The 11,910-nt window shown below is 44.5% G+C and overlaps 1 protein-coding gene across 1 annotated transcript in view; it reads left to right on the top strand.

Annotated features, from left to right (window-relative positions):
- Window positions 1-902: 902 nt before the first annotated feature.
- The window catches only part of LOC138315464 (synaptic vesicle membrane protein VAT-1 homolog-like), a 23,051-nt gene continuing 12,043 nt past the window's right edge, over window positions 903-11,910 (top strand). Inside the window, exons 1-2 of the mRNA XM_069256513.1 lie at window positions 903-1,156; window positions 11,372-11,501. Coding sequence (XP_069112614.1) covers window positions 963-1,156; window positions 11,372-11,501 — 324 coding nt within the window. The 5' untranslated portion in view covers window positions 903-962. The remainder of the gene's footprint in view (window positions 1,157-11,371; window positions 11,502-11,910) is intronic.

Genomic DNA, 11,910 nt, shown 5'->3' with positions numbered 1-11,910 from the left:
CGTATATAAGATATCTCATTTAAGTCATCTATATAAGATGTCTTATATATCGGCCATAAACGATCATATTTCGGTGTTAAATATATCTAGATTTGCCAAAAAAAGCCGTATACAAAATGCCACTGATTTAAAGATATGTGTAAACCGACAGATTGTTAGCAATGTCAGAGAACAAAGGTTGCGTTACTACTTAATTCTAGATTTTAAAAGATACCAAGCAGGGACCGGGCCATCATCTATACTCCAGGGGTTACTATCACTGTCGTTACATCCACCTCTGACTATGTCGTAGAAAAACTGAAGGCTCTGTGCGAGACTAAAGATGAGCAGGTAGTTTAGTCATTTGATGTACATCAACATAATTGAGTAACAGTACACTGTGGTTGACTGTATAGCTTTGAAGTTGGGCGTCATTGTCTCTGTAATCTTCAAGGGAAGTCTCTGCAGGCATATGATTGGTTAGTGTTTTTCTCCTGAACTGCATTCAGTTTTGCTATGTAACGAGAGACAGTAACCCCTGGATTATCGAGGATGGAACCGTACCCAAGCAGAAAATAGTGACGATGCCGAATAGAGCAAAATGGAGTAACTGGGTAACGTAAACAGCAACCTGATTAAAAAGAAACCAGATTAAAGTGAAAAATGATTAAGTAAATAGTTTGAAAGCTTTCTGATTAGTTTGATAAGCAAATGACCATTTTACTTAACTGTAAATTGATAAAGTACATAACAAGGCACCACAGTCTCTACATAGTTGGATTAAAGAGTGACCGGATTAAAGAGTGTCGGATAAAAGAGTCACAGTGTAGTGTCGGTCGACGCGTCAGCCATATAGAGGACTGGGTCCCCATGGTGTACCTCGGTACCAGATCGATATACTCTCTCTAGCATCTCCTGGCACTGACGGCGTACCGTCATTCTAAAGCTCTCTATAGCAAGCATTGCTCGTAGAGTTCACAGCAATGTCAGAAGACGCGGCACCCGAGATAACTTCGGAGACGAAGACAGAGGAAAGTGTTGTCCCCGAGACACCAAAGAAGCCCCAAATGAGGGCTATCACCCTGACGGGATTTGGGGGACTCAAGATGCTGAAAACTGTGCAGAAGGACGTATCCAGTGTGAAGGAGGGCGAGATTCTCATCCGAGTCAAAGCCTGGTAATGTTATATAGCCGCACCAATATCGATTCAAGGTTTACTCCGTAACATATGGTTAGGGTTTTAACAGTGATCGACGTTAAATACCGCTCAGATTTATTCATAGACTTTCCAATATTTAAGTAAATTGTTGAAACACGCAATCATATTAATGAAATATGTTTTTATTCGCAAATATAATTCCGTTGCTCTAACTTGAAAGCTGTCCGTCTGTCATTGAATGTAAGGAAGCTGTATAGAGCTCTACAATCAGTACGAGTGGACCAATCAATAAGTGTCCTTGCTACAACACATTGTTTACCTCAATGCAAGTTCTCATTAAGTGTTGGTCAGAAATCTGCATGCGATAATCCCTGATCAATGATAGATAATCACGGAGATTCAGACTTATTTACCCATCTATAAACAAAAGAGTCTTTATATGTCATGTTTATTGCCGTCTCACCTTTTGGCCTCCACAATAGCATCGCTACCAAACTCTCACTTTGATGTCGGAGATGCTTCATCTCTACCTTGCGCGCTGATTAAAGGACTTCGATTAGCATTGTTTAGCTCGTTTAGTAATCGACCAGACATTCTGATATTTTGTTGCTAAAATCTACCATGTAGAGATTCTAAGAATTGTAAATGTTCATTAAAAGTGTATTTTACTTATGGTATCATGATCAATACCATGCACTCTGAAATAATGGGTGTTTTACTTGCCTCTCATATTAACAATGATGATAGTTAATAATACCTTGTTTGTCACAGTTGGACAGATAGTACTATATCTGTTAGGTCAGTAGACCCAGTACCCGACAATGTTCGAAGTCTGTCTGTCAGTCGGTAAGTACCCGACAATGTTCGAAGTCTGTCTGTCAGTCGGTAAGTACCCGGCAATGATGGCAGTCTGTCTCTCGGTAAGTACCCGGCAATGATGGCAGTCTGTCTCTCGGTAAGTACCCGGCAATGAAGGCAGTCTGTCAGTCGGTAAGTACCCGGCAATGAAGGCAGTCTGTCAGTCGGTAAGTACCCGGCAATGAAGGCAGTCTGTCTCTCGGTAAGTACCCGGCAATGAAGGCAGTCTGTCAGTCGGAAAGTACCCGGCAATGAAGGCAGTCTGTCTCTCGGTAAGTACCCGGCAATGAAGGCAGTCTGTCAGTCGGTAAGTACCCAGCAATGAAGGCAGTCTGTCTCTCGGTAAGTACCCGGCAATGATGGCAGTCTTTCAGTCTCCCGGTCAATACCCAGCAATGATGGCAATATGTCTGTCTCACGGCCAGTACCCAGCAATGATAGAGTATGCCTGTCTCACGGTCAGTACCCGGCAATGATGGCAGCCTGTCTGTCTCCCGGTCAGTACCCAGCAATGATAGAGTCTGCCTGTCTCACGGTCAGTACCCAGCAATGATGGCTGTTTGTCTGTCTCACGGCCAGTACTCAGCAATGATGGCAGCCTGTCTGTCGGTAACTTACTTAACAAATTACAGCTAGTCAATACCGAGCGATGATGGCAGTCTGTCTGTCTCCTGGCCAGTGTCCGGCAATGATGGCAGTCTGTCTCTCGGCCAGTACCCAGCAATAATGGCAGTCTGTCTGTCTCCTGGCCAGTGTCCGGCAATGATGGCAGCCTGTCTCTCGGTCAGTACCCAGCAATGATAGCAGCCTGTCTGTCGGTAACTTAACAAATTACAGCTAGTCAGTACCGAGCGATGATGGCAGTCTGTCTGTCTCCTGGCCAGTGTCCGGCAATGATGGCAGTCTGTATCTCGGTCAGTACCCAGCAATGATGGCAGTCTGTATCCCGACCAATACCCAACAATGATGGCATCCTGTCTCTAGGTCAGTACCCAGCAATGATGGCAGCCTGTCTCTCATCCCGACCCAGTAATGATGGCAGTCTGTCTGTCTCCTGGACTGTGTCCCGCAATGATGGCATCCTGTCTCTCGGTCAGTACCCAGCATTGATGGCAGTCTGTCTCTCGGTCAGTACCCAGCAATGATGGCAGCCTGTCTCTCGGTCAGTATCCAGCAATGATGGAAGCCTGTCTATCGGTCAGTACCCAGCAATGATGGCAGTCTGTATGTTTCCCGGCCAGTATCCAGCAATGATGGCAGCCTGTCTCTCGGTCAGTCCCTAGCAATGATGGCAGTCTGTCTCTCAGTTAGTACCCAGCAATGATGGCTGTCTTTCTGTTTCATGGTCAGTACCCATCAATGATGGCAGTCTGTCTGTCTCCTGGTAAGTACCCAGAAATGTTGGCAACCTGTCTCTCGATCAGTACCCAATAATGATGCAGTCTGTCTCTAGGTCAGTCTGTCTCCCGGTCAGTACCCAGCAATGATGGCAGCCTGTTTCTCGGTCAGTACACGGTAATAATGTCAGTCTGTCTCACGGCCAGTACCCAGCAATGATAGAGTATGCCTGTCTCACGGTCAGTACCCGGCAATGATGGCAGCCTGTCTGTCTCCCGGTCAGTACCCAGCAATGATAGAGTCTGCCTGTCTCACGGTCAGTACCCAGCAATGATGGCTGTTTGTCTGTCTCACGGCCAGTACTCAGCAATGATGGCAGCCTGTCTGTCGGTAACTTAACAAATTACAGCTAGTCAGTACCGAGCGATGATGGCAGTCTGTCTGTCTCCTGGCCAGTGTCCGGCAATGATGGCAGTCTGTATCTCGGTCAGTACCCAGCAATGATGGCAGTCTGTCTCCCGACCAATACCCAACAATGATGGCATCCTGTCTCTAGGTCAGTACCCAGCAATGATGGCAGTCTGTCTCTCGGTCAGTACCCAGCAATGATGGCAGTCTGTATCCCGACCAATACCCAACAATGATGGCATCCTGTCTCTAGGTCAGTACCCAGCAATGATGGCAGCCTGTCTCTCATCCCGACCCAGTAATGATGGCAGTCTGTCTGTCTCCTGGACTGTGTCCCGCAATGATGGCATCCTGTCTCTCGGTCAGTACCCAGCATTGATGGCAGTCTGTCTCTCGGTCAGTACCCAGCAATGATGGCAGCCTGTCTCTCGGTCAGTATCCAGCAATGATGGAAGCCTGTCTATCGGTCAGTACCCAGCAATGATGGCAGTCTGTATGTTTCCCGGCCAGTATCCAGCAATGATGGCAGCCTGTCTCTCGGTCAGTCCCTAGCAATGATGGCAGTCTGTCTCTCAGTTAGTACCCAGCAATGATGGCTGTCTTTCTGTTTCATGGTCAGTACCCATCAATGATGGCAGTCTGTCTGTCTCCTGGTAAGTACCCAGAAATGTTGGCAACCTGTCTCTCGATCAGTACCCAATAATGATGCAGTCTGTCTCTAGGTCAGTCTGTCTCCCGGTCAGTACCCAGCAATGATGGCAGCCTGTTTCTCGGTCAGTACACGGTAATAATGTCAGTCTGTCTCACGGCCAGTACCCAGCAATGATAGAGTATGCCTGTCTCACGGTCAGTACCCGGCAATGATGGCAGCCTGTCTGTCTCCCGGTCAGTACCCAGCAATGATAGAGTCTGCCTGTCTCACGGTCAGTACCCAGCAATGATGGCTGTTTGTCTGTCTCACGGCCAGTACTCAGCAATGATGGCAGCCTGTCTGTCGGTAACTTAACAAATTACAGCTAGTCAGTACCGAGCGATGATGGCAGTCTGTCTGTCTCCTGGCCAGTGTCCGGCAATGATGACAGTCTGTATCTCGGTCAGTACCCAGCAATGATGGCAGTCTGTCTCCCGACCAATACCCAACAATGATGGCATCCTGTCTCTAGGTCAGTACCCAGCAATGATGCAGTCTGTCTCTAGGTCAGTCTGTCTCCCGGTCAGTACCCAGCAATGATGGCAGCCTGTTTCTCGGTCAGTACACGGTAATAATGTCAGTCTGTCTCTCGGTCAGTACCCAGCAATGATGGCAGTCTGTCTCTAGGTCAGTCTGTCTCCCGGTCAGTATTTGGCAATGATGACAGTCTGCCTGTCTCCCGGTAAGTATCCGGCCCGACCAGTACTCGACATTGATGGCAGTCTGTCTATTTCCCGACCAGTACCCGGCAATGATGGCAGCCTGTCTCTAGGTCAGTCTGTCTCCCGACCAGTACCCGTTAATGATGGCAGTCTGTCTGTCTGTCTCCCGCTCAATACCCGGCAATGATGGCAGTCTGTCTGTCTCCCGGTCAGTACTCGGCAGTGATGGCAGTCTGTCTGTCGCCTGACCAGTACCCGGCAATGATGGCAGTCTGTCTGTCTGTCTCCTGGTCAGTACCCAGAAATGATGGCAGCCTGTATCTCGGTCAGTACTCAGAAATGATGGCAGCATGTCTCTAGGTCAGTCTGTCTCCCGGCCAGTATTTGGCAAGGATGGCAGTCTGTCTGTCCCAGCCAGTATCCGGCCTGACCAGTACTGGGCAATGATTGCAGTCTGTCTGTTTCCTGGCCAGTACCCAGCAATGATCGCAACCTGTCTCTCGATCAGTACCCAGCAATGATGGCAGTCTGTCGGTTTCCCGGCCAGTACCCAGCAATGATGGCAGCCTCTCTCTAGGTCAGTCTGTCTCCCGGCCAGTATTTGGCAATGATGGCTGTCTGTCTGTCTCTCGGTCAGTACCCGGCAATGATGGCAGTGTGTCTGTCTCCCGGTCAGTACCCAGCAATGATGGCAGTCTGTCTGTCTCCCGGTCAGTACCCAGCAATGATGGCAGTCTGTCTGTCTCCCGGTCAGTACCCAGCAATGATGGCAGTCTGTCTGTCTCCCGGTCAGTACTCGGCAGTGATGGCAGTCTGTCTGTCGCCTGACCAGTACCCGGCAATGATGGCAGTCTGTCTGTCTCCTGGCCAGTGTCCGGCAATGATGGCAGTCTGTATCTCGGTCAGTACCCAGCAATGATGGCAGTCTGTATCCCGACCAATACCCAACAATGATGGCATCCTGTCTCTAGGTCAGTACCCAGCAATGATGGCAGCCTGTCTCTCATCCCGACCCAGTAATGATGGCAGTCTGTCTGTCTCCTGGACTGTGTCCCGCAATGATGGCATCCTGTCTCTCGGTCAGTACCCAGCATTGATGGCAGTCTGTCTCTCGGTCAGTACCCAGCAATGATGGCAGCCTGTCTCTCGGTCAGTATCCAGCAATGATGGAAGCCTGTCTATCGGTCAGTACCCAGCAATGATGGCAGTCTGTATGTTTCCCGGCCAGTATCCAGCAATGATGGCAGCCTGTCTCTCGGTCAGTCCCTAGCAATGATGGCAGTCTGTCTCTCAGTTAGTACCCAGCAATGATGGCTGTCTTTCTGTTTCATGGTCAGTACCCATCAATGATGGCAGTCTGTCTGTCTCCTGGTAAGTACCCAGAAATGTTGGCAACCTGTCTCTCGATCAGTACCCAATAATGATGCAGTCTGTCTCTAGGTCAGTCTGTCTCCCGGTCAGTACCCAGCAATGATGGCAGCCTGTTTCTCGGTCAGTACACGGTAATAATGTCAGTCTGTCTCACGGCCAGTACCCAGCAATGATAGAGTATGCCTGTCTCACGGTCAGTACCCGGCAATGATGGCAGCCTGTCTGTCTCCCGGTCAGTACCCAGCAATGATAGAGTCTGCCTGTCTCACGGTCAGTACCCAGCAATGATGGCTGTTTGTCTGTCTCACGGCCAGTACTCAGCAATGATGGCAGCCTGTCTGTCGGTAACTTAACAAATTACAGCTAGTCAGTACCGAGCGATGATGGCAGTCTGTCTGTCTCCTGGCCAGTGTCCGGCAATGATGGCAGTCTGTATCTCGGTCAGTACCCAGCAATGATGGCAGTCTGTCTCCCGACCAATACCCAACAATGATGGCATCCTGTCTCTAGGTCAGTACCCAGCAATGATGCAGTCTGTCTCTAGGTCAGTCTGTCTCCCGGTCAGTACCCAGCAATGATGGCAGCCTGTTTCTCGGTCAGTACACGGTAATAATGTCAGTCTGTCTCTCGGTCAGTACCCAGCAATGATGGCAGTCTGTCTCTAGGTCAGTCTGTCTCCCGGTCAGTATTTGGCAATGATGACAGTCTGCCTGTCTCCCGGTAAGTATCCGGCCCGACCAGTACTCGACATTGATGGCAGTCTGTCTATTTCCCGACCAGTACCCGGCAATGATGGCAGCCTATCTCTAGGTCAGTCTGTCTCCCGACCAGTACCCGGCAATGATGGCAGCCTGTCTCTAGGTCAGTCTGTCTCCCGACCAGTACCCGTTAATGATGGCAGTCTGTCTGTCTGTCTCCCGCTCAATACCCGGCAATGATGGAAGTCTGTCTCTCGGTCAGTACTCAGAAATGATGACAGCCTGTCTCTCGATCAGAACCCAGCAATGATGGCAGTCTGTCTGTCTCCTGGTCAGTACCCAGAAATGATGGCAGCCTGTATCTCGGTCAGTACTCAGAAATGATGGCAGCATGTCTCTAGGTCAGTCTGTCTCCCGGCCAGTATTTGGCAAGGATGGCAGTCTGTCTGTCCCAGCCAGTATCCGGCCTGACCAGTACTCGGCAATGATTGCAGTCTGTCTGTTTCCTGGCCAGTACCCAGCAATGATCGCAACCTGTCTCTCGATCAGTACCCAGCAATGATGGCAGTCTGTCGGTTTCCCGGCTAGTACCCAGCAATGATGGCAGCCTCTCTCTAGGTCAGTCTGTCTCCCGGCCAGTATTTGGCAATGATGGCTGTCTGTCTGTCTCTCGGTCAGTACCCGGCAATGATGGCAGTGTGTCTGTCTCCCGGTCAGTACCCAGCAATGATGGCAAAGATGAAGGATACATGTCTGTCTTTCAATCAGTACTTGACAATGATAAAGGTCTGTCTCCAGTCACACTCTTTACAATGTAGGCCTGTCTGACTTTCAGTCAATTCTCGGCAATGATGGACACTTGTCGGTCTCTTAGTCTATTTATGTCAACAATGTAAGTCTGTTTGTTGCCCGTACGACAGTTTACGATGATAAACGTCAGCCTGTCTCCCAGTCAATGGCAATTATGGAAACAAATCTTGGATGACAAAAAGTTAATCGCGCGAAAAAGATTCCTTCTCGCTTTGTTTTCATGTTTTTTTCTGATTCTGACTTTAAGCGTTTACATAAGGTAAACACAGCTCTTATTTTGCGCTTTCAGTTTTAAAATATGTACAAAAATACTTGGTCGTACTTTAATTTTAGCGCGACTACAGTCAAATCAATAGCACATTTGTAGCTTAAACAAAAGATATATTGTTTTATTTTTCATAAGGAATGTAAAACAATACTTTTATGCCATATTTTGATTAATGGATATGAAACAGAGTTAGCCTCACTAAATTGTATTCCATAGCGAAAATGATATGTCCGTAGAATTATACAGATGTAGGTTTTAAAAGTACCCATACCTCTCGTCCCAACTGTACTAATACCTATCTGTTTCAATACCATTGATAAATGTTGTGCGACAAAACAAATTTACGTTAAATTTAGGTTAATTCCACCCACCATTGCCAGTATTGTCTTGATTTAAATCCGCATTAGTTTGATAATGCCAGTCCTTTCTGCGGAACTGATACGATCAAATTACTAGAGGATTTATTGGAAAATCAATCGTATCTCTCTTACCAGTTATATGCAAGAATGATAATACAAGAACCCGATTAAAAATCATTTATAGAATTACATAACACTGCGCGTGCGAATAGGCCACTAAGAGATGTGTGTTGTCGATTTTTGTTGACTCAAACGACAAATCTCTACACGGGGAAACTATACACTGGACATTACTTTATTGAAACCTTTTACAAGCGAGCCAGGGAACTTAATGAAGGTATTTCAATATCACTTTTTTGACGATTTCTAAATCTCACTGAACGCGTGTTTTTTATTGTCTGTAACGCCATTGCCTGGAATCTCTATGACTCATTCGAGAATGTGGAACTACGTGTATCTTAAATTCGATATTTCGGTTATCTGTGAAAATCACGTTTATCGCCCATGAATTCGTTACCACGATCACGTAGGCATAAATTGTGTACTTTTTCTTGTTGGTTTGATCTACCTCACAAGAAAAAATAGATAATTATGTCAAGATGGTGATGCCTTTATGAAAGATATGTTTTGGATATTTATAAAAAACGAATCATTTTCTTTCTAAGTAACACACTGGCTATATAAAGCCAATATGTACCTGATGTTTTTACATACACGGAAATGCATATTTTATGTAATTTCATCGAAAGTGATCATCTTCTGTCTAGTTTTTGACGGAAATGACATTTCAAAGACAGATCAAGAAACTCGGATCTGCCATCATGTTTTAAAAATGTGGTCGCTCCATTCATGAAAACCAAAGCTGATGCACTAACGTTCTTCACGTGGTATGAAGAGCTGACTCTACTTGTATACATGTAACTCAATAACGCCCTTTGCAAAGCGAAATGAGGTTCCCTACGAGGCACCATGCAACCTACCTTTTTTGCTTGTTTTTTTCTGGCAATTTACGTGAGGTTTATGGAATAAATATCCTTCGAATGGTGCTAATAGCACTCTTTGCATGGCACATTAGTCTAACTCCTAAGTATGTCTTGCATTGAGAACTGATACGTCTAAAATAGCTTCCTTCGTATGGTCCACTGATGGAAAAATACCGTTCGAATGGTCCACTGATGGAAAAATACCGTTCGAATAATCCACTAATGGCAAAATACCGTTCGAATGGTCCACTAATGGCAAAATACCGTTAGAATGGTCAACTGATGGCAAAATAACGTTCGAATGGTGAACTGATTGCAAAATACCGCTCAAATACTGCACCGATTGCAAAATACCGTTCGAATATTGCACCAATAGCAATATACCGTTCGAATACTGCACCGATTGCAAAATGCCGTTCGATTCGTACTCTCACAAAGAGAACAAAAGCATTTTCATTTTATTCTTAAAACATCTTCAATAATGTTTCAAAACATTGTGAAAAATGTTATAAAATACCAATTTGTATGGTTTTCGAATAATGGTGATAGCAAAATGCCGTTCGAATGGTGCAATACCGTTCGAATTACATTTGAGTATTGCGTTCTCTGAAGAGCATCGATGTCGCTTCTCGCATTGTGTATTTATAACTATTTAATAAAATAAAGTACTAAAAATTAAGCTCTTTTCTGAGTGATTTGCACCGTGTGCCATTTACAGTTTGATTTAGCATTCGTGTGAGTGTGAATAGGTGTAATAGGCCGCTTTTTTATTTTAACAGACTATTCTTTCTGGTAGAAATAAACTTCGATCTTGCTTTAAAATTATTTACAGTAGGACTATACAAGACAGCAGACGACATGAAGGGATCATTGCGTCACACATTGCCAAGTGCACTAAGTACTTTTTATCAATTCAATTCAATTCTTTTATTTCTTTGAACCTTACGGTTCATCAGAAAAAGTGCTTTTTTTCTCATGATCATAACGATGAATTTTCCTAAATTAGATAATTCTTTATTATTTCTTGTTTCCAGAAGTTGAATAAATTTGGCCATGGTAGGATTTTTATGACAATATTTTTTGATAAAGCGCTTTCTAAGATCTGAATAATTATTGCATCTAATTATGAAATGGTACTCGTCTTCAATGTCATCATTATCACAACATATACATTTCCGATTATATCTCTCTATATTTCTATATACCTACCGGTTTCTAAATTTAATTTATGAGAAGATAATCTCATTTTTGCAATTTCTTTGATATGTTGTCGAGGAATAGGTATAGTTAAATACTGTTTCAAAATTAAAGACAAATATATTTGTATAAAGAACACTTAGGTGACGAATTGATAAATTCTAATCAATAATGTTAAAAATTATCAATCATTCGAATTTTAATTATATTCAGTACTCTACTTTCATTAAATAAGTCAATATGAACAGCATTCCATAAATATCCTAGCCCTAACCTAAATAATTAATTCGTGATATTATCCAACCACTCACTCCCCCCTCTATCATATCCGTATAACATGCTTTTAAAACACAGTTGTCTAAAGACTTGATTTTCAACCAGTATTTAAAAATTCTAAATTTTCTAACTATATGTAGAGGAAGTCTACCAAGTGCTCTAAGTACTTTTTATCAGACGCCACTAACTGTAGGCTTGTCAGGTGGGTATAACCGACGATGTGGCGTCGCGTTCACGACATCTTAATATCACTATCATTATAACCTGTAACATCTGCCGTCTGTATAAGAGATTCGTTTTTTTTTATCTTGCAGTGGTCTGAACTTTCTGGACTTGATGGCGAGACAAGGCGTAATTGACAATCCTCCCAAAACTCCTTCAACCATTGGGTTTGAATGTGCTGGCGAGGTGGAAGCGCTCGGACCCAATACAACCGGGTTTGAAGTTAGTATTACTTGAAGTGATAATTTAAGCAACAATGTCAAAAAGGTTAATTAATAATGTAAAATTCCCCTTGCTACGTTTCAATTTCCGATTAGGAAAATATCTTCGCAATAAAAAAGAGTTCTATGTTCCACGAAGGAGCAAGTTTTTCCTGCTCGTAAATCTGATTAGTGTGATGCACGTAGGAAGCTAAATCACATTAGTTTTGTAACACCGTGGTGCTAATCGTGGCCATTTTCACGTTAACCGTAATTACCCAAATAAAATACATGTAATACACATGTTGATATTGAATTATCTGTTTGCATTTATGTATTGCATATATCCATTTTTTACTGTTTAAACAGTTAAAAACCGTAAAATTCTATGAAGATTTTCTGAATATCCAACAGCCGTGTCGGAACAGTAA

Source organism: Argopecten irradians, chromosome 2, assembly GCF_041381155.1.
Source record: "Argopecten irradians isolate NY chromosome 2, Ai_NY, whole genome shotgun sequence".
NCBI classification, from domain to species: Eukaryota; Metazoa; Mollusca; class Bivalvia; order Pectinida; family Pectinidae; genus Argopecten; species Argopecten irradians.
Note: the sequence above shows the minus strand (reverse complement) of the source record. Positions and strands in the feature narration are given on the sequence as shown.